Genomic DNA, 21,862 nt, shown 5'->3' on the forward strand with positions numbered 1-21,862 from the left:
GGAGGTAATTTTTCTTTGACTTTTACAGTGAGAATCTGATAGGGCTCCTGGAGGGAGTAGAACTCAGAAAAGTGTGGGGAACCCACAAAGACTGGGCCTTCTCTGAGTTTTTTAATACTCAGGCTAGTCTATACTGATTCTTCAATAATTTGTTAATTACAGTTTAAAGTGTTCCTACTGTGCAGATATGGGCTTCTGTTCCTGGTAAGCTGTGATTCTCTGTATCTGCCTGTCTCTTCATTTCTGGGGACAGCAATCTGTCCTGAGGCCTCAATTCACTGATGGATCTGAGAAGAATTGATTTTCAATTGTTTAGCCTTTTTCTTGTTGTGAGGATGGGAGTGATGACTTCCAACCTCTTTACATTTCAGGTCAGAAACTGTTTTGCTATCTTTGCCTGACTTTATTATCATCAAAACTCTAATGAGATGCTGGTATAGAGTTCCTTTTTATCTTATGTTTCCAACACTATTGCCATTTTGTGTATCTTCATAAGTGAATTTAATGGTGAAGTTTTATCATAAATTTCAGTTAACTTTAGAATCCTGTTAATTATCTTTTGAGGTAAGTGGAAGTGACTCCTGGTACTAGAAAATAATATTTTAAAAATTATAGGGCATATTATAAAACAAGCTTAGGAAGAACTAATTTTTAAGAGTATAGTATTCCCCATGTCCTTTCTTTTAAAAGCAATTTTTAATGCTTAGAAATATCAATGATATTTATTTGGGTCAGGAGATGTTATTTCAACTCAAGTTTTCCAGAAAGAAAGAAAGAGAGAGAGAGAGAGAAAGGAGGGAGGGAGGGAGGGAAGGAAGAAAAAAAGAAAGGAAGGAAGAAAAAGAGAGAGAGAGGCTCCACCATTACCCTCTTACTGAGGGCAACTGTATGCACTGCACAAAACTAGGTACATTATTTGTACCAGTTTTGCATTGATTGAACATTTTCTTTTTCTTTTGCAAATGTGATTAAAATCTACATCAGGGGTTAGCAAACTTTTTCTTAAAGGGCCAGATACTAAGTATTTTAGGCTTGTGGGTCATGTGGTCTCTGTCACAACTAGTCAACTTTGCTATTATAGCATGAAAGCAGCCATACATAAGTAAATGGTTGTGGCCGTAGTTTGCCTACCCCTCTTTATGCCTACATACTTTTAAAGGAATTGACGATTGTCATGAAGAATTTAAGATAGGTTATGGACAGGGCTAAACCTCCTAACTTATATATCTGATTTTCCTCTTATCTCTCTTAGTTTCCTCTGCAGTTTTGTCCTTTTCTACCAACATTTTGTAAATGCTGAAATTCACTAAGCCTCAGCCTTAGATGATTTTCTTTTCTTACTTCTATACTCTCTCCATAAGCAATGACTCCAATATTTTTAAATTCAGTGTATTCCTCTGCTCTGAATCTAACTGCCAGCTTCACATTTCTTGAAGGCACCTCAAGTTCAACATAAGTAAACTGAATTTACAATATTCCACTCTCAAACATAGTTTTCTGTTGGTTTTCCCAGCTTCAGTGAATGGTATCATCATCTCTTTAACAAGACAAGCCAGATATTTAGAAATTATACTTCACATACAGGATAATTTCTTTAAATCTGTCGAATCTTTTCATTTGTCCACTTTTTTCTCTGCTAATGAAAAAGTTTCTACCATCTCTTATCTGGATTATTGCAACAGAGAGCCATTATTGGCCCCTTACATCCTTGTGGTTTGAGTGATATTTAGCAAACAATAATCTGATCATATAACTAGCCCCACCCCTTCAATGATGTCCCTTTGTTCTTAGGATAAAAATACAAATACTTGGGAATGGGGATCATAAAGCTGTGTGCGTTTTGTCACCCGCCTCCCTTTCCATTCTCATTTTGCAATTACTTTCCACCCTATTCTGTGCCACAGCTAGGCTGGCTTTCTATTAGTTCTTCAAATAAAGATGTAGTGCTCATGACTTCTCTCTGAAATGACCTTGCCCCATCTTTGCCCAACTAAACTACTATTCATCCTTCAGATCTTTAATTGCTTCTCCTCATGGAAGCTTTCCCTAGCCCCCAGTTTAGAACAGTCTCTCTGTAATAGACTCTCTTAGAACTGAATTCCCTTACTTTATAGCATTTATCTCAGTTTATAATTATTTACCGGTGATTAGTTAATTAATGTCTACTTTTATCACCAGACTGAAAAACCCATGCTTACCACTACGTCCCAGGTGCAAATTCTTAATAAATATTCATTGATTGAATGAATGAATGAATGAATGAATGGTCACGTACAAAATCCAAATACTTGCATTACAATGAGCAAACCAATTTTGAATCTTGTCTGGGAAAAAGAGACAACTCATTGAGGTTGTCTAGCCCTACTGGCCCTGTGACCTGCATGTTAATTTTTAGGTTCTCTTAAGCCACTGAAGTCATATAAGGCTAAAGGAACAAGTATTTTCTTATGTAGATACTAAGATATTGTCTCTGCTGTTTCTATAGCTCTACTGGCACATTTATCATTACTTAAATGCCTTCTTCATTAAGGCTCAATTAGTTTTCATTCCATTTCACTTCATGTAATGTTACCTACTTGTTGAATGATTATGCCTTTGGGAACATGACCTTTTGTCAATTTAGTTTAACAAACATGCATTGAGTAGATTTATTATGCCAGGACAGAGGATTGCAAAAGTAAAAGAAATTGTCTCTGACTTCAAGGAGCTTACATACTTTTCAGGGGATACAGATATGAAAGTAAATAATGCTAGTAAGAGTTGTATTATTTTAGGTCAAATAAACATTAGAATTGGGATGGCAGGTTAAGACATACAAAATAGGGAGAAAACCAAAAAGAATTTAGTTGGATAAAATCAAAAACATATCTAACATTCTTTATTTGCCAAGAATTACATGTATTGCTTTACTTATTGTATGGAGAGCTTTTTATCATGGGTTAAGTAAGTGAAGGAGGAAATTAACAGTTTGGTAAGAATAGCTCTTTAATTGTTAGAATTTTCCACTAGCTGTTATCTAAATGAATTACGTAAAGGCCACCTGTAAACCTTTGTGTCAACTGATGATAAAATCACCCAGTGGTTTGAAAGACTATATTGTATTGCAAATCTTAGAAGCACATTACAGCATATTACATCCTATATTATTAACCAGAAGAATGACTTCATTGGCAATAAAGAATTCATTGTAAGAAGGTAGGTGTGACAAGGTCTTTCCTTTTCACAATTCATTTTCCATGGAAACCCTATAATTGAAACATATTTATGAAATTGTGATCTAAGTTTTTGTATTGTTGATGTAACAGCATTTCTGTCATGTTTGTACATTTTGGCCCATTAGATGTAGAGTTTGGCTTCTCTGTATGTTCTTTTATTATAGAGTTGGCCTCATAAACGTGATTGTGTGTGGGGGGGGCAATGTAATAATTATAAAAACAGCAAGCCATTCAGAAAGAGAATTTCTGAGATTCAATAAAACAGGGTTTTCTTTCTTGAAAACAGAAATATGCTCAGTTTTAACAGTTCCAGAAAAACAGCACCAAGTTTGACTATGAGAAACCAGAAATGCACTAAAAACTATATTAAGGCAAAATATTTATTCTTTATAATTACTCTATGGTGTATATGATAAGTTTGGCCCAGTCACAGAACAACAGGGCAATAATAATGGAAAGATAAATGTATATTATGAGAAAAACACAATTAGAAAAGTATAAAGATAAACTTACTGGTTCTCCTGCAAGTCCCCGGTCTCCTGTACTTCCAGGGGGTCCCTGTAAACCCTGGACAAATAAAGGCAAAACTTGTAGAAAAAGTGGTGTTTGAAAATGTTTTAGTTTGTTTCCTTACCTTAGCTTTCCTTATAAATCCTTCCACCGAACTTTTCTATGTCTACCTCTATTTTTTGTCTTTTATAGCAAAATACACATAACATAAAATTTACCATTTTAACCATTTTTTAAGTGTACAGTTCTGTGGCATGAAGTACATGAACATTTGTGTAACCATCACAACCATCTATCTCAAGAACTTTTCATCTTCCCAAATTGAAACTCTGTACCCACTAAACACTAACCCATCACCCTTTTCTTCTATTCCCTGGTAGCCACTATTCTAATTTCTGTCTCTATGAGTTTGATTGCTCTAGATTACTCCAGATTATTGTCTGATTACTTACATACAATTTTTACGTATGTTTCATTTTTTAATTTTTGTTATTGAGTTGTAGGAGTTCTCTATATCTACCTCTATTATATTTAATCCTCACTCTTATACTGTGATAAATATTTAGAATTATTTTAAATTTGGATTTCTCAATACTTTTAATATTGGTATAAGTTTTTTTTCCCCAAAATAATATTTGTGATGTGTTAATAAGTATTACTTTCTTATATCCTAGCAAGGCACAGGAGTGTCAGAACTTAGATGGACAGAAATGACCATACTGGACCTCTAACTTCTTTTTTTTTTTTTCCCCCCTTTTCATTTTTACACCATCCCACCTATGGTACCATAAAGTCTGTCTCAGATATGAAGTATGTTATAAAATGGTAGAGAGAACTCTAAACCAAATTTTGGGTCCCCTGTGATCCTCCATTCAAAGATTTACTGAGCATGTACTATGTTCCAGACACTGACAATATACAAAATATTGCCCCTGTTTGCAAGCTGCATCTTCTACATTACTGACCTTGGGAAGGTTGATAACATTAAACTGGAAGTAAAGATATTCACAGTTCTTAGCAACACACAGTCTTCTAAGTTATAATCATCAATGCCATATTCAGTTTCTCTGGTTAGAGAAAGGGAAATATGTAAAATTATGAACTCCCATCTGGCTAAGGCCCTGTTTCAATCCTGAAAATCATATGCAGCTCATTCACTCCAGGTTCCTAAAGTAAGAGACAGGATCAATTTAAGGGATCCTCCTGTGTCTGGTATACTAACTGAAACATATAGCAAAAGTTCAGAGCTTTAAATAATGTTGGCACAACTTTCTTTGTAAAGTATGTTTGGACACAATATCAAGCTTAATATATACTTTTAATGCTTGTTGATGGTGCATAAAAGATGTTTTGTAAAGCTATAACATGATTTAAATGGGCTCTATTTTTATTGGAGATGAAGAGGAAAAGCACAAGCTGGCACCAAACAAAATTTCTCTTTAAGGCTTTTCAGCATTTTAAAGATAGGGAAACGGAGGCTCAGGCAGGTTAAGTAATTTGCACAAAATCAAAACAGCTAGTGAATGGCAGAACCAGTATGAGACCATCCACATATCTGACTCCAATACAATAGAATGATACATTATATGCAGAAGAATAATATCAATAATGGTGGACTTGTCAGAAATACTGGAGGCCAAATGAAAATGGAAAATCATCTTTATAGTGCTGAATGAAAACAAAACAAAGACTAAACTCAGTCAAGTCAGAATCCTATATCCAGTAAAAATATCCTTCAAGAGTAAAAGTGAAATAAAGACATTACATAAAAAAAAAGTAAGAGAATTCATCACTAACAGATTTCACTACAAAACTTCTAAAGGAAGTTTATAGGCTACAGGAAAATGACACTATTTGGAAATGTGAATCTTCAGAAAGGAATAAGAGTACCAGAAACAGTAAATAGGTGGGTAAGTGAAAAATACTATTACCCCCTTAAATATCTTGAAGATATACATTTCACTTATATTAAAGAAAACAGCATTTTATTTATATTAAAGCAAAAAAATAACTTTGCAATGTGGGGTTTATAACATGTGTATATGTAACACATAAAACAATTATAGCATAAAAGACAGAGTGTTGATAAATGAGCCTATATGGTTGCAAATTTCTTACACTTAAGTAATTAATATAAAATATTTATTTTGCAGCACTTTACAGAAAATGTTTGTTGACCCTTGACCTAGAATAACTACTCAAAATAATAATGAGAAGAAATATAACTTAGAAACCAATAGATAGATTAAAATAGAATTCTCCAAATTATTCAATGCCAGCAGAAGGCAGTGAACAACAGTAAAAAGGACACAAAGAGAAGTGAATCAGAAAACATAGACCTAAATCAAACCATATCAATAATTACACTAAATGGAAATGGACCAAACACTAATTAAAAGGCAAAGATTGAGAGAATGAATAAAAAAGCAAAATCCAACTCTGAGACATTCATTTAAAATATTAAGACACAGATAGGTTGAAAGTAAAATAATGGAAAAGATATGTCATGCAAACAGCAAGCATAAGAAGGCTGGAAAGACTGTATTTTAATATCAGATAAAGTAGTTTTCAAAAGAAAGACTATTAAAGGAAGGAATAAAATGAATTACTAGAAATAAAGAGGAGCATTTTTAATGATAAAAGGGTCAGTTGATTAGGAAGACATAATAATCATAAATGTGAATATACTTATAATTTCAAAATACATGAAGCAAAATTTGACAGAAGTAAAGGGTGAAATAGAGTAATACTGAATCATAGCTGGAGATTTTTTACACCCCTTTCTCATCAATTGATAGAGCATCTAGATAAAAAAATAAGTAATGTATGAACTGTTAGTTTTTATACAATTTAGAAAACCAAAAATAGGGACCCAGGCTTTATAACCTTAATAACACAATGAATTGTGGCCTTTCTCCCTGAATCTCCCTTTGAGTCAGATCTATGTGTGGATGGAAGGCAAGTTAGAGGAAACAGTGCTGGCCCACAGACAAATATACTTTTACTGGATATCTGGACCAGGACCACGGGGGTACACAGTGTTGCTAGTTTTCACTTAATACCTGGCTTTAGAATTATGACAATTTGGAAATGGAAAGGGTCTTAGAGATCTTATCAGTCTCCTTATTTTATAGATAGGAAAATACAAGAGAGCTAACCAATTTAGCCAAGGTTGTACAGTTTTAGGAGTATTCACTAGAACAAAAATCAATATGACCTCTCATACATCTTTCTGCGACAGCACTGCCTGCTTGTTGACAGTGCATAGTGACTGAAGACTCTAAGATTACTTACTCTAAAGGATCAAATGGATATTTGGGTCTTGTCTGGTTTTTTTTTTTTATTATTTCTAGCTTCTACAAGCTCTCATTTAATCAAAGAGAAAGAGACAATGTAGGTATAGAGCTAAGTAAACTTCAACAACTATTATAAACTTATGATTTAATGTCCAACCCATGTCATCCACTAAAGTAACTTTACTTTTACAGTAGTCTATGGTACTAGTTTGCTCTAAGCTAAGGTTGTGAAATATTCCAGTATCTTTTATTTGGTTGAGGAAGTCAAACATCAAATATCACATTTCTCTCTCTCTCTCTCTCTCTCTTTTCCCCTCCAAATATCACATTTATTCAAGCATACTTGATGAACTGAAAATGAAGATAAAATTCTAAGAAAGTTCAACAGTGCACAAAATGAGTAAGTAATTTCATTTCTATGTGCCTCATTTTTTTCTTAAATGAAAGGAATGAACATGGAATCCAAATTTCTCTACTTGCTGCAACATATTTGCTTTATATACAGTCTAACAAAGTGGTTAGAATCTACAGAAACACCATTTACACTGATTTAATAGAAATCCAGATAATGAATATTAATATCCAAGGAATATTCTCTGGGGATGATTATAATTAATAATACAACACCGCACACCAATTCTTTCCCTGAACACAGTCATTTTTTCTTTTTTAGGTCTCTTATATGTTAAGTTTGACCATTGTCAAATAAAATGCTATTGTGAGAAACAAATGGCAGGGGGCAGCAGATTTCAAAGAGGAACAATCAAGTGCAGTGACATTAGTGACAATTACTATAGCATTTAAAGCACTTTATCTTATCCTTTTCTGACACCTCAGCTGTAATCTGTTTATACTATTATCTAATTTTATAACTTTAAACTATACACATGAATGTATTTAACAAATCAAAGTGTCATTATTAAAAACTATGATTCTGAAAGTAATTAAAAATAACCATACATTTAAGCTTTTGTGCTCACATATATGTAACAGCTGATGTGCATATGTGTGTGTATGCATGTGTGTGTATAGCTTTCTTTTTAACATTTTTTTTAACCCTTTCTTAGTGATGATAACCACAGAATTTGTTGCCTCTCAGGGGAAAAATTATGTAATTCTGGCAGTATATTTGATAGTAGAAAAATATCTAGAGCTATACAATATTAGAAACTTTTAGAGCACTGCCATGGGGAAGCATGACAAGGCACACGGTTCCATACTCTAAGGGTCTAACAAGCACTCGAGTGGAGTTGAAAGGAAACAAGGCAAGAGGTCTCGAAGTTTCTCATTGCATTAGATTTATTAATATCCCATTCTATTTATATATCACACCATTTTGTTTTGGAATGGGTTTTACACAAAAACTAATTTATCATAGCTAAATTAAAGTAAAAGTACCAGTCATCACCAATGGTTTATAACTAGGTACAACCAAGGCCCAGAATGGGTAAGCAACTTGCTCAAATAAGACAATGACCTAATGATTAAAGGAGGAAGAGAACGTGTATTCTCTTACTATAACATGCTAAATACTAAATAATAGTTGTGTCAAAAAATAAAGCAGATAAGAGTAATCATTTCATAATGTATACATACATCAAAACATCACGTTGTACACTTTAAATATATACGATTTGTATTTGTCATAAAAATCCCCAAAACATTGTTTAAGCACACCCTCCCCCCAAATTAAAAGCAGATTAAAAATTGTTCATAGCCTGATTATTTTTTATTACTTACTGGTTTCCCTTGAACTCCCCTCTCTCCAGGGTTTCCAGTCTTACCCTACAGAAGAAAAAAAATGCTTGGGTCAAATAGCCCCCTCCCAAAACATTAATCACACACCAAGAAAAACGGAAGATTTTCAATGTTTACCTTTAATGTGAAATGTTTTATTACTTACAATAAGACCAAGAGGCCCTCTTTTTCCTGGATCTCCTTTTTCACCCTAACAAAATATCAATACCAGGTGAGTTAGTAAGAATGTGAATTATGGTATATAGTTCAAAACTGAAAAGAAAATATTTCTGTGTGTGAAGTAAAAATTTTATAAATGTTTCATACTTAGACTAAGAGAAAATTCAGAACCATACTTTTGTAAGGAAATATATCATTTTTAAGACAGGTAGGACATATGGGCTCAATAAAAGTTAACTGCATATGAAATGAGGGAAATCAATGCTTACCTTGGCACCTTGTATACCTTGTTCCCCTAAGAGACCATCTGGTCCTCTTGGTCCCTAGAGTGGGAAAAATATTCTGTTGTTAATTTGGAATGTTCCTTTTTTTGTTGTTACGTATCCTTATAGATGAAGACGCCATGCCCTTCTTTGTTGACAAACTCCTGTTTGTTTTTAATGCCCTGATCACAGAAAAGAATACAGCTGGGTACAATGCTGCACCTATACGCATGGGAGAATCAAGACCGGGTTTTTCAGATTTAATGCCAAATAGTAAATCAGATAACTACAAAAATAGCTGATTCAGTTGTTGAGGTGGGTATAATAGAGGTTTGTTATGTGGGTGTTTTGTTCACTTTATTATTTACTCAGCAGACAGCCAAGATTTATTCTTAGAACAACTCTAAATTAACTTAAAAGTGTCTGTTTTGTTTGTCTGAACAGTCTTCTTAAGTTTCATATTCTGGGAATGGTGCTCTTCACATTATCAGAAAATGAATGCTGGTTGCATTGTACCCGCTATGCTCCTGCCTGACAATAGTCACCTGAAGATGACAGGGGCAAGAAAAGGAAAAGAAAATGCTGTTGGAAATATTAATGTAAATTTAAAAATTCTCAATAATTAGTTGCAAAGAAGCAATAGTTGTAAAAGACATTCTCTAATAAAATGATAGAATAGTCTTCCTGCTTAAATTATAACTTTCCTTGGAAGATCTGAAAGTCCTTTTTTAGGGACTTAATTAAATTCTACAGCCTCTAACAGAACATTTTCTGTGGAAAATGAATTTCATTAAGTGTTATCAGGATACACAGTTGTGAGAAAGTTTCTCCACTACGAAATTTTGTAAAATAAAAAAAGTAAATTATACAAATGACTATAATACAGGGAGAGATAAGGCATGTCAAGGACGAATAGGAGAATTCAGAGAGAGAGAGAGAGAGAGAGAGACAGGTTTCACATGTTTATGACAGAAATGTAGGTATCATTTTGGCAGCTGGAGGGCAAGCTCTCATAGACATATTCAAAATATAAGGAACTCTAGATAGAAGGATAGTATGAGAAAATGGAACAGAGGCATGAAAGAAGATACTCAAAAAATGAAAAAGTAGTTTGTATGGCCAGGCTATTGATTACATGTGGAGAAATATTAAAAAATAAGTGTGGAAAGAAAAACTGGGACTTAAAAGTTGAGGAACTGGAGTTTATATTTAAATTAGTTGGCTATGGGGAACCACTAAAGATTTCTATACAGGACAGTGATACAAATCTCTCAGTACAACATGCTGATTTGAAGGCGTTCTCTAGCTTCAGCACCTTGTCTTGCACATCATCTGAGATAAGCCTTGCTTTAGCTTTATATTATTAAAACCTGTTCACAATAATAGGACTCTTCCTAGGTACTCTTAGGGTAATGCATCCTTTGATCCTCTTGGCCACATTTGTAGATTTGGAGAAAATGCTCACACTCCATGAGAAGCATAGTTTCACTGGTCCTATTAAAGTTAAAGCCATAGCTCCGGTGCCATAGTTTCTCAGTTCATATTCAAGGTACTCCATAATCTGTCCCCAACTTCCTTTTCTGCCCTATTTTCCAATAAAATACTGGAAAACTAAATTACAGTCTTATTGTGAAAGACCTTGAATATCAACTTGAGGAGTACGGACTTAAAAGTGCTTATCAAACAACTCCTATGGTACATCAGGTATTGTTTTAAGCTCAGAGGACAGGGTAGGGAGAGGAGACAAATCCCTGAATTCATAAGCAAGCAAATAAAGATGTAAAATTAAAGTAAAAAATGAAATAGGCAGTCAAGTATAATGAAGAAAAATAAAGGAGATTAAGGGACCAGAGATTATCCAAGGTGGAGAGCACTATTTTAGAAAGAGTGGTCTGAAAAGTCTGTCTAATGTGACATGGGTAAATATCTGAAGAAGGTGAGATTGCAGCCATGCAAATAACTTGGGGAAGACCAATGTGGAAGAAGAAACAGCAAGTGCAAAGGTCCTGAGGTGGGGGCATGCTTGGAATATTCAACAATTGAGTAACTGAAGATGGAAAAAACCCAAAAAAACAAAAAAATCAATGATTAAAGGATGACTCTGAAGTTTCAAGCATGAAGGTCCCTGAGAACTTTGCTCTAATGATTACCCTCATCTTAAAATTTCACCAGCCTGTATTGATTCTTTTTCTCTGACACGTTCAATGCCTTATTTTCCTCTTTCTTCCCTGTGAAAAACAGTGCTAAATGTTTTTGGAGTAACAAAAGAAGGCTAACAGAGTTTGAAAGGAATGAGTGGTCAACATTCTAAAATACTGCAGAAAATAAGTATGCTCTGAACTGAAAATGTGTCCACTGGTAACCAGGTACTTAAAAAAACGCCTTTGTAACCTCAAATTTCTATGTCTTTCTTGGACATTTTGTTACTGCAGGCTATAGGTTAAATATGTTGCCCCTAAAATTCATGTGTTGGAAATGTGATCCCCATTGCAACAGTGTTAAGAGGGTGGAAAATCTAATTACAGTATTTTAACGGTAGGGCCTTTAAGACTTGATTGGATCATGAATACTATGCCCTCATGAATGAATCAATCCATTCATGGAGTAATGTGTTAATGGTTTAATGGGTTATCATAGGTGTAGACTGGTGGCTTTATAAGGAGAGCACATGAAAATGCTATTGCTATTTTCACCATATAATACCCTGATCACCACAGGACTCTGCAGGCACTCCACCAAGAAGGCCCTCACCAGACATACCCTCTGGACTTTTGATTTCCCAGCCTCTAAAACTGTAAGAAACAAATTGTATTTCTTTAAAATAACCCAGTTTCAGGTATTCTGTTTTAAGCAACAGAAAACTGAGTATACACTGAGTAACTGGTAGAACAATAACAGCATTAATAGAAAAAAAAATTAGAAATGTAACTTTGGGGTGGACAGAGGAGTGGTGGTAGATAATAAGTTCAACTCTAGTGACAGAGAGTTAGAAGTCATTCTCAGTTTAAATGATAGCCATAAAGATAAAGCTTCAAAATTCTTTAATAATATTAAAGAGTTAATCAAATTAATGAATGATCAGTTTAATTCTAAATGCATTAGATGATACGAGACAAAACAACTATTTCATATAAATGCCCTGACACAGAGCTGTAAATTTAGAATTTTTTTAAAAAGTTTGTTTGGTCCAAGATGGTAAATAAGTTTCCTTTCTTGAATAAAATCAGATTAAGTGGCTGCCTACGAGTATATACAGGAAAGACTGAATCTAGCTGAAGAAAAGCCTCAAAATTAACTGCCAGTTTCTTGTCCTGCCACATAAATCACCTACTGCCATGGATGAACTAGTCCAATCCCCAGTTTTTAAGATGGAGAAACTGAACTCTGCAGATGTTAGGTGAGTTGCCTGACTCCCATGATGTCTAAATGCCCAAAGACTTTGAATAATTGTGCTTTATTAAGTTAGTAATATTTTTTCAAATGTTAAAAAGAAATAAGGGTTAATCCTGTTAGGAAGTGAATTCAGGCTGGAATAGAGGACTAGAAATTAGAATACATTTACAAAATGAATATTAAACATTCACAAGTAAAGAGCTGATTGGTAATATAATTGAAAGGAACTCCCTCCAAAATTAAGGAATACTTACAGTAATGATAACCACTCATTTTACAATGTTTTACTTTAAAAAAATACTTTTACATTTATTATTTCATTTAGTAAGCCTGGGCTACACAGGGAACAAAGAAATACTGGTTTCCATGCCTATAGTGATGGTAGAAATAACTGCATTTAATTGGGAAAAAAAAGGTCTAAGTAGTACAATTGCTTTGAAGGCTATAAAGTCTAAGTTTGCTCATTAAGAGTTCAATGGTGGCAGAACTCTAGGAAAGGTAGTCTATGCTCCAGGCAAGAGTAATCTAACTAACTAAAAGCTTAGCCTTATCAGCATCTGTAAGTTTCCCTCTGACACTGGTTGTAGAAGTTACCCCATGGGTTAGTGTATATGCCTGCTTTGACTCCTAAGACAAAATAAGCTTTAGGACAAGCTCTAAGAAAGCTAGACGAATAGCATTATAATAGATACCTAATTTGGCATAAAGTTAAATTCTCTTGGAGAAAGTATGCTGGCTAAATAGAAAATCTAATCCTTCCTTTATACTCTTATGAAAAATTAAGTTGGCTACAATAAACTATTAGTAGGTTCTCAAAGCTGGAATAAAAGTCTGATGGTTCAGCTACATAAACTAAGCATGTTTTGTAAAGTAGTAGGTACTTGAATTGTAGGCAATAATGTTATGGAGTTAACCAAATTCATGAATGATCAATTTAATCCTGAATGCATTAGATGATAAGAGACAGGACCACTACTTCATATAAATGCTAAAATTAAAAGAAAAAAGAAAAAAAATCTGTGATTTACTAAAACATTAACATAAACTGCATACTTGCTGATTTAGAAAGACTTTTATGAGAACTCAAAGCCCATCCCTATGACCCCTAAAATCAATTTTAATCTATATTTAAGGGAAATGCCCTTATCACAGAACAAATGTCTTTGTAACTTGGACTCAGTGTATTTATATTTCCTTCTAACAATATCTGTTTTGCTTGACCTATCTATTAATTTTGAGTCACTCACATGCCTAGCTTATTATGCTTAAGCAATCTTTTCTGGCTCTTGATTTACACAGCCTGAACAAATAATGAAGAAAAAGCATTTGATAAAATCCAACATCTTTTCTTGATAAAAACCCTCAACAAATGAGGTGTAAAAGGAACACACCTCAGCATCATGAAGGCCATATATGACAAATCCATGGCTAATATCTTACTAAACAGGAGAAAGCTGAAAGCTTTTCCTCTAAAAGCAGCAACAGGACGAGGATGCCCATTCTCTCCACTCTTATTCAACACAGTACTAGAAGTCCTAGCCACAGCAATTATGCAAGAGAAAAAATAAAGAGCATCCAAATTGGAAAGGAGGAAATCAAATTGTCCCTGTTCGCAGATGACATAATCTTGTATACAGAAAACCCTAAAAGCTCCACCAAAAAACTCTTAGAACTGATAAACAAATTCAGTAAAGCTGTAGTATACAAAATCAACACACAAATACCAGTAGCATTTCTATACACCAATAACAAGCAAGATGAAAAAGAAACCAAGAAAGCAATCCCATATACAATAGCTAAAAGAAAAAAATACCTAGAAATAAATTTAATAAAGGACGTGAAAGATTTGTACAAGAAAAACTATAAAACACTGATGAAAGAAACTGAAGAGAACACAAAGAAGTGAAAAGACATCCCATGTTCATGGATTGGCAGAATCAATATTGTGAAAACGACATACTACCAAAAGCAATCCACAAATTCAATGCAATCCCTACTAACAGAAGAAAATTGATCACATAGAAGTAGAGAGTAGAATGTTGGTTAACAGAGGCTGAAAAAGGTAGGGGAGAAGAGAAGAAAGAGGTTGGTTAACAAACACAAAACCACAGCTATATAGGAGAAATAATATCTAGTGTTTCATAGCCGTGTGGGGTGACTATAACAATTTATTTTATGTTTTCAGTTAGCTATAAGAGATGATTTTGAATGTTCTTGACACAAAGGAGTGATAAATGTTTTAGGTAATGGAAAAAGAAATCAGTGGATGCCAGGGTTTCAGAGGAGAAGCGAAGAAGTGAGAGATGAATAGGAGAAAAACAGAGGATTTTTAAGGCAGTGAAACTATTCTGTATGATACTGTAATGGTGAACACGTGGCATTATGCATTTGGCAAAACCCACAGAACTGTACAACACAAAGAGGAAACCTTAATGTAAAACTGAGTTAAAAATAGATGAATATTGGATCATAATTGTAACAAATGCACCACACTTATGTAACATGTTAATAATAGGAGAGATTGTGTATGGTGGGGTGTGGAAACTATCTATATTTTCTGTCCAATAGCTTTGTAAAGTTAAAACTGCTATGCAAATAAAGTTCATTACTTAGGAAAAAAACAACATGTATAAGAAAAAAAAAGTGAGAGACAAGTGACTCTTTCTTTCACTTGAACACTCAGAGGCCATTGCAGGGTGATTAATTGGCCTAATTTGTTTTTTTTTTTTTTTTTTTTTTTTTTTTTTTTTTTGAATAATTAAATTTTATTTTATTTTATTTATTTATTTATTTTTTTTTTTTAAATTTTATTTTGTCGATATACATTGTAGCTGATTAATGCTCCCCATCACCAAAACCTCCCTCCCTTCTCCCTCCCCCCTCCCCCCCAACAATGTCCTTTCTGTTTGCTTGTTGTATCAACTTCAAATAATTGTTGTTGTTATATCTTCTTCCCCCCCCCCCCCCCCGGTTTGTGTGTGTGTGTGTGTATGTGTGTGTGTGTGAATTTATATATTAATTTTTAGCTCCCTCCAATAAGTGAGAACATGTGGTATTTCTCTTTCTGTGCCTGACTTGTTTCACTTAATATAATTCTCTCAAGGTCCATCCATGTTGTTGCAAATGGCAGTATTTCATTCGTTTTTATAGCTGAGTAGTATTCCATTGTGTAGATGTACCACATTTTCCGTATCCACTCATCTGATGATGGGCATTTGGGCTGGTTCCAACTCTTGGCTATTGTAAAGAGTGCTGCGATGAACATTGGGGAACAGGTATACCTTCGACTTGATGATTTCCATTCCTCTGGGTATATTCCCAACAGTGGGATGGCTGGGTCGTATGGTAGATCTATTTGCAATTGTTTAAGGAACCTCCATACCATTTTCCATAGAGGCTGCACCATTTTGCAGTCCCACCAACAATGTATGAGAGTTCCTTTTTCTCCGCAGCCTCGCCAGCATTTATCGTTCATAGTCTTTTGGATTTTAGCCATCCTAACTGGGGTTAGATGGTATCTCAATGTGGTTTTGATTTGCATTTCCCGGATGCTGAGTGATGTTGAGCATTTTTTCATATGTCTGTTGGCCATTTGTATATCTTCCTTAGAGAAATGCCTACTTAGCTCTTTTGCCCATTTTTTAATTGGGTTGCTTGTTTTCTTCTTGTAAAGTTGTTTGAGTTCCTTATATATTCTGGATATTAATCCTTTGTCAGATGTATATTTTGCAAATATTTTCTCCCACTCTGTTGGTTGTCTTTTAACTCTTTTAATTGTTTCTTTTGCTGTGCAGAAGCTTTTTAGTTTGATATAATCCCATTTGTTTATTTTTCCTTTGGTTGCCCGTGCTTTTGGGGTCGTATTCATGAAGTCTGTGCCCAGTCCTATTTCCTGAAGTGTTTCCCCTATGTTTTCTTTAAGAAGTTTTATTGTCTCAGGGTGTATATTTAAATCCTTAATCCATTTTGAGTTGATTTTAGTATACGGTGAGAGGTATGGATCTAGTTTCATTCTCCTGCATATCGATATCCAGTTTTCCCAGCACCACTTGCTGAAGAGGCAGTCCCTTCCCCAGTGAATAGGCTTGGTGCCTTTGTCAAAGATCAGATGGCAGTAAGTGTGTGGGTTGATTTCTGGATTCTCTATTCTATTCCATTGATCAGTGTGTCTGTTTTTATGCCAGTACCATACTGTTTTGGTTATTATAGCTTTGTAGTATAGCTTAAAGTCAGGTAGTGTTATGCCTCCAGCTTTATTTTTTTTGCTCAGCATTGCTTTGGCTACGCGTGGTCTTTTATTATTCCATATAAATGTCTGGATAGATCTTTCCATTTCTGAGAAAAATGTCTTTGGAATTTTGATGGGGATTGCATTGAATTTGTATATCACTTTGGGTAGTATGGACATTTTCACTATGTTGATTCTTCCAATCCAAGAGCATGGAATATCTTTCCATCTTCTTGTATCCTCTCTAATTTCTCTCAGCAGTGGTTTGTAGTTCTCATTATAGAGATTTTTCACCTCCTTGGTTAACTCAATTCCTAAGTATTTTATTTTTTTGGTGGCTATTGTAAATGGGCAGGCTTTCTTGATTTCTCCTTCTGCATGTTCACTATTGGAGAAAAGAAATGCTATTGATTTTTGTGTGTTGATTTTGTATCCTGCTACTGTGCTAAAATCATTTATCAATTCCAACAGTTTTTTTGTAGAGGTTTTAGGCTGTTCGATATATAGGATCATGTCATCTGCAAACAGGGACAGTTTGACTTCATCTTTTCCAATCTGTATGCCCTTTATTTCCTTCTCTTCTCTGATTGCTCTGGCTAGTACTTCCAACACTATGTTGAATAGGAGTGGTGAGAGTGGGCATCCTTGTCTAGTGCCTGTTCTTAAAGGAAAAGCTTTCAGCTTTTCCCCATTCAGGATGATATTGGCAGTGGGTTTGGCATATATGGCTTTAATTATGTTGAGATACTTTCCCTCTATATAATTGGCCTAATTTGAATATTGTTGTGTCACAGGGAATGGGAAGGCCTGAAGAGAGGGAGAGAGACCAGGGCACTTGGTGGAGCAGTCAGACACACACAACATTTATCAGTAAAGTTTGCTGTCTTAGATAGGCGAGGTTTGTGGTACCCCAAAACAATTACAAGAGTAATATCAAAGATCACTAGTCACAGATCACCATAATAATAATTATAAAATAGTTTATATTAATAATAATGATAAAGTTTGAAATATTGCGAGAATTACCAAAATGTAATACAGAGACAAAGTGAGCTCACGCTGTTGGAAAAATGGCACCCATAGACTTCCTTTATTCAGGGTTGCCTCAAACCTACAATTTGGAAAAATGCAATATCTGCAAAATACAATAAAGCAAAGTTCAATAAATGCCTGTAATATATGTAAAAGTGTCTGGCAGGTGACAGGCATGCAATAAATGGTGGCTCTTATATCTTTAAAGAAAAAATAATTTAAGTTTTAAGAGACAACTTAAAGAGACAAAGACTTTTAAATTTAATTCTGTATGCATAATTATTAGACAACAATGATTATAACACCTCCAGTTTACAATTAAACTCTTATTCATCCTGTGTATCTTCATTCTATTTCTTATTGCTCTTATTTTGTCATAACATTACTTTTTCTTGTATGTAAGTCTGCTGTGAGTAGAAAAGTAATTTATTTAAAGATCTTCACATTTACAATTCCCTCAAAGAATGGAATTGGAGATTTGGAATAAGAAAAAAGAATTCTATATGAGTTAGTGATAAATGTGAAAATTAAAATGTAAATGTATAATTTTAAAGTACAAATGACTATGAGTCATATTTCAATTAAAATAGGTAGTTTATCTAATATAATGAATAGACAGGAAAAACTTGCAAATACCTAAGCACAATTCTAGAAGATATGGTACTATTTTTGTTGAACACATCACTATTTATGAAATGACTTTTTTGAGGTTAATGTACTTCTTTCATTAGATTACTTACTCTTTGTCCTTTAGGACCTTGACTCCCTGGTGATCCTCTTGCTCCCACATGACCCTGTATGTTGCAAATTTAAAAATCAGTCATAGAACTCACAATAATGTTATCAGAATAATGGTGATAAACTTTCTTATCACATGTGTAATACTCTCCTTGGGAATTCTTAAAATAAAATTGATTAGCCTCCTTTAAAAATATTCATTAATTATCAAAAACCTCCCCCAGTATTCTGCTTTTGGAATATTCTACTATTTGGAGAAGTGTCATTTCTGGGTGTTTACACCCTGAACAAATAATGAGAAGTTTTAATATTCACTGACCAGGTAGTTTTCAGGAGGAACACACATGGAGTGATGGAGAAAGGAGACACTCAGCCAGTCAGACAAATCTAATCTACCTGGCCCATCAAAGAAACAAAGGCTATCACGGTAAGATGTCTTTACCATTTTTCTAGACATTTATCATAATCCCAAACATAAAAATAGATTTTTGTTCTGTTACCATGAAAATGCCACAAGATGTTCCAAATTAATACACCACAAAAAACAGCCTGCAATGGAGATTAAGTTGCTATTTGTTAAGTCAATTATAACGAATTATTTTTATACCTATAGTCATCAAGACTCAGTTGGAAAACAAAATTTATTTATCCATAATATTAGGTAGATAAAAATACAGTAAACTTTAGGATTTCAGATTTATTTATTCTTTTCTGTGAGTAAACAAACTGTCAACTATGCTATAGATCAGTCTCCCTAATTTAAGAAGCCAATAACATGTCTATAAATATACAGGAAAATCAGGCTTAGTTTTAAAACACAAGCTTCACAAAAGTTAGTATAAACCATTTCTGATAAGAAAATTTTGGCTCAGGGGATCCTAAAGGCTAATCTTTTTCATATTTAAGTTCATAATAAGTGCCAAATGTGGATAAGCAAAATTTATCTCTTTAGAGGCAAAATTTCACTATCTTTCTGTAAACAAAAAATGAAGTATTTTTAAAATCAACTTTTGGTGGAGAGGTGAGCCAACCTGAGTGACTCACGCGGAGGTGCGGTCTGTCCCTCCCCCCCAGACCCCGCCCCACTGAAAGGTAAGTCACGCAGCTCATTCTATGGCCATAGACTCTGGATTAGGACCCAAGGTGGTATGATATAGCCACTACTGTCAAGCATGGACCATTCACCACCACAGTAGCTGCAAGGGCCACTTTATAGGTAACCTACTGCTCACCCAACTACACTGATTGAATAAGAGTCACCAGTAAAGCCTGCAAATAGAGGAAAAAATCTTTATCCTCATAGCTAACCTCAGTGTAATAGAAGAAACAAACCCTCTACCAAATGATCAAACATCAATGAAAAAATACTAGAACTACAAATAAACAAGAAGATATGACACCACCGAAGGAATACAGTAATGCTCAAATTTCAGACGCCATAGAACAGGGAATCCTTGAAATATCTGAAAAAGAATTCAGAGCAATGCTCTTAAGAAAACTTGAAGAAATAAAAGAAGACTCAGTTAGAGACCACAATGAAACAAGAAAAAATATCCAGAATATGAAGGACGAAATCTACAAAGAGATTCATACCTTAAAAAAGAGTGTAGCAGAACACCTACAAATGAAAGATTCACTCAGTGAAAAAAGAAACACAACAGAGAGCTTGAGCAGCAGGCTAGAGCAAGCAGAAGAAAGAATTCCAGATCTCAAAGATGGTCTTTTTGAAATAACCCAGGCAGACAAAAAAAAAAAAAAAAAAAAAAAAAAGGAAAAAAGGAAAAAAGAATTAAAAATAATGAGGAAAACCTAAGAGAGAGAGCAGACAACCTCAAGTGCTCTGACATCCAAATCGTGGGTATTCCAGAAGGGGAGGAGAAAGGAAAATGTATTGAAAACCTATTTAAGGAAATCATAACAGAAAACTTTCCAGGTGTAGGGAGAGATACAGACTTTCAGATCCAAGAAGCTCAAAGGTCCCCAAACATATTCAATCCAAAAAGATTCTCCTCCAGACACATTATAGTTACATTTGCAAAGCTCAAAGACAAAGAGAGAATTTTAAAAGAAGCAAGAGAAAAGCATCAGGTCACCTATAGGGGAGCCGCCATCAGTCTAACAGCAGACTTCTCAACTGAAACCCTACAAGCCTGAAGAAAGTGGAATGAAATATTCAAAATACTAAAAGAAAAAAATTGCCAGCCAAGAATTCTTTACCCAGCAAGGCTCTCCTTCAGAAATGAGGGAGAAATAGCGTATTTCCCAGACAAACAAAAGTTGTGGGAGTTCACCACCACATGACCAGCCCTGCAAGAAATTCTCAAGGAAGTCCTTCATCTGGAATCTGAATAATGATGATCACTATCACAAATATACAAAAAAGAGCAAAACCCACCACTAAAACAAAACTGCCAATGAGAAAGAGAAAGAAGCTAAATCATGCCACATTTAATGTCCAACCAACATTGAAGAAGAAAAATAAACAGGGAAGTAATGACCAAAAGGTATTTAAATCATGTAAACAAAAAGCCATTACATGACAGGAATTAAACAACACTTCTCAATAACTACCCTAAATGTGAATGGATTAAACTCCCCATTCAAAAAACACAGACTGACTGATTGTATTAAAAAGCTAGACCCAAGCATATGCTATCTTCAGGAGACCCACCTCACCTGTAGAGACACACACAGACTAAAAGTGAAGGGATGGAAAAAGATATACCATGCAAATTGAAACCAAAAATGAACAGGAGTAGCTATTCTTATATCAGACAAAATAGACTTTAAATCAAAAACCAAAAAGAGACGTAGAAGGCCACTATATAATGATAAAAGGATCTATCCAGCTCAAAGATTAAACAACCATAAATATATATGCACCCAATACTAGAGCACCCAGATATATAAAGCAAACTCTCTTAGACCTAAAGAAAGAAATAGGCCCTAATACATTAACAGTGGGAGATCTGAACAGATATTCCAGGCAACAAATCAACAAAGAGACACAGGATTTAATCTACACCCTAGACCAACTGGACCTGGCAGATATATATAGAAAATTTCACCCAACAACTATAGAATATACTTTCTTCTCATCAGCTCATGGAACATTCTCCAAGATAGACCACATATTAGGTCACAAACCTATTCTCAGCAAATTTTTAAAAAACTGAAATCATTTCAAGTATCTTTTCAGACCACAATGGACTAAAACTGGAAATTAATAATAAGCAAACCCCTGGAAACTATACAAATACATGGAAACTA

The 21,862-nt window shown here is 34.4% G+C and overlaps 1 protein-coding gene across 1 annotated transcript in view; it reads right to left on the minus strand.

The window, feature by feature from the left end:
* The window catches only part of COL24A1 (collagen type XXIV alpha 1 chain), a 354,783-nt gene that overhangs the window by 132,674 nt on the left and 200,247 nt on the right, over positions 1–21,862 (minus strand). Inside the window, exons 27-31 of the mRNA XM_063105785.1 lie at positions 18,595–18,648; positions 9,208–9,261; positions 8,925–8,969; positions 8,762–8,806; positions 3,729–3,782 (exon numbers count right to left, since the gene is read on the minus strand). Coding sequence (XP_062961855.1) covers positions 3,729–3,782; positions 8,762–8,806; positions 8,925–8,969; positions 9,208–9,261; positions 18,595–18,648 — 252 coding nt within the window. The remainder of the gene's footprint in view (positions 1–3,728; positions 3,783–8,761; positions 8,807–8,924; positions 8,970–9,207; positions 9,262–18,594; positions 18,649–21,862) is intronic.

Source organism: Cynocephalus volans, chromosome 8, assembly GCF_027409185.1.
Source record: "Cynocephalus volans isolate mCynVol1 chromosome 8, mCynVol1.pri, whole genome shotgun sequence".
In the NCBI taxonomy this organism is placed as follows: domain Eukaryota; kingdom Metazoa; phylum Chordata; class Mammalia; order Dermoptera; family Cynocephalidae; genus Cynocephalus; species Cynocephalus volans.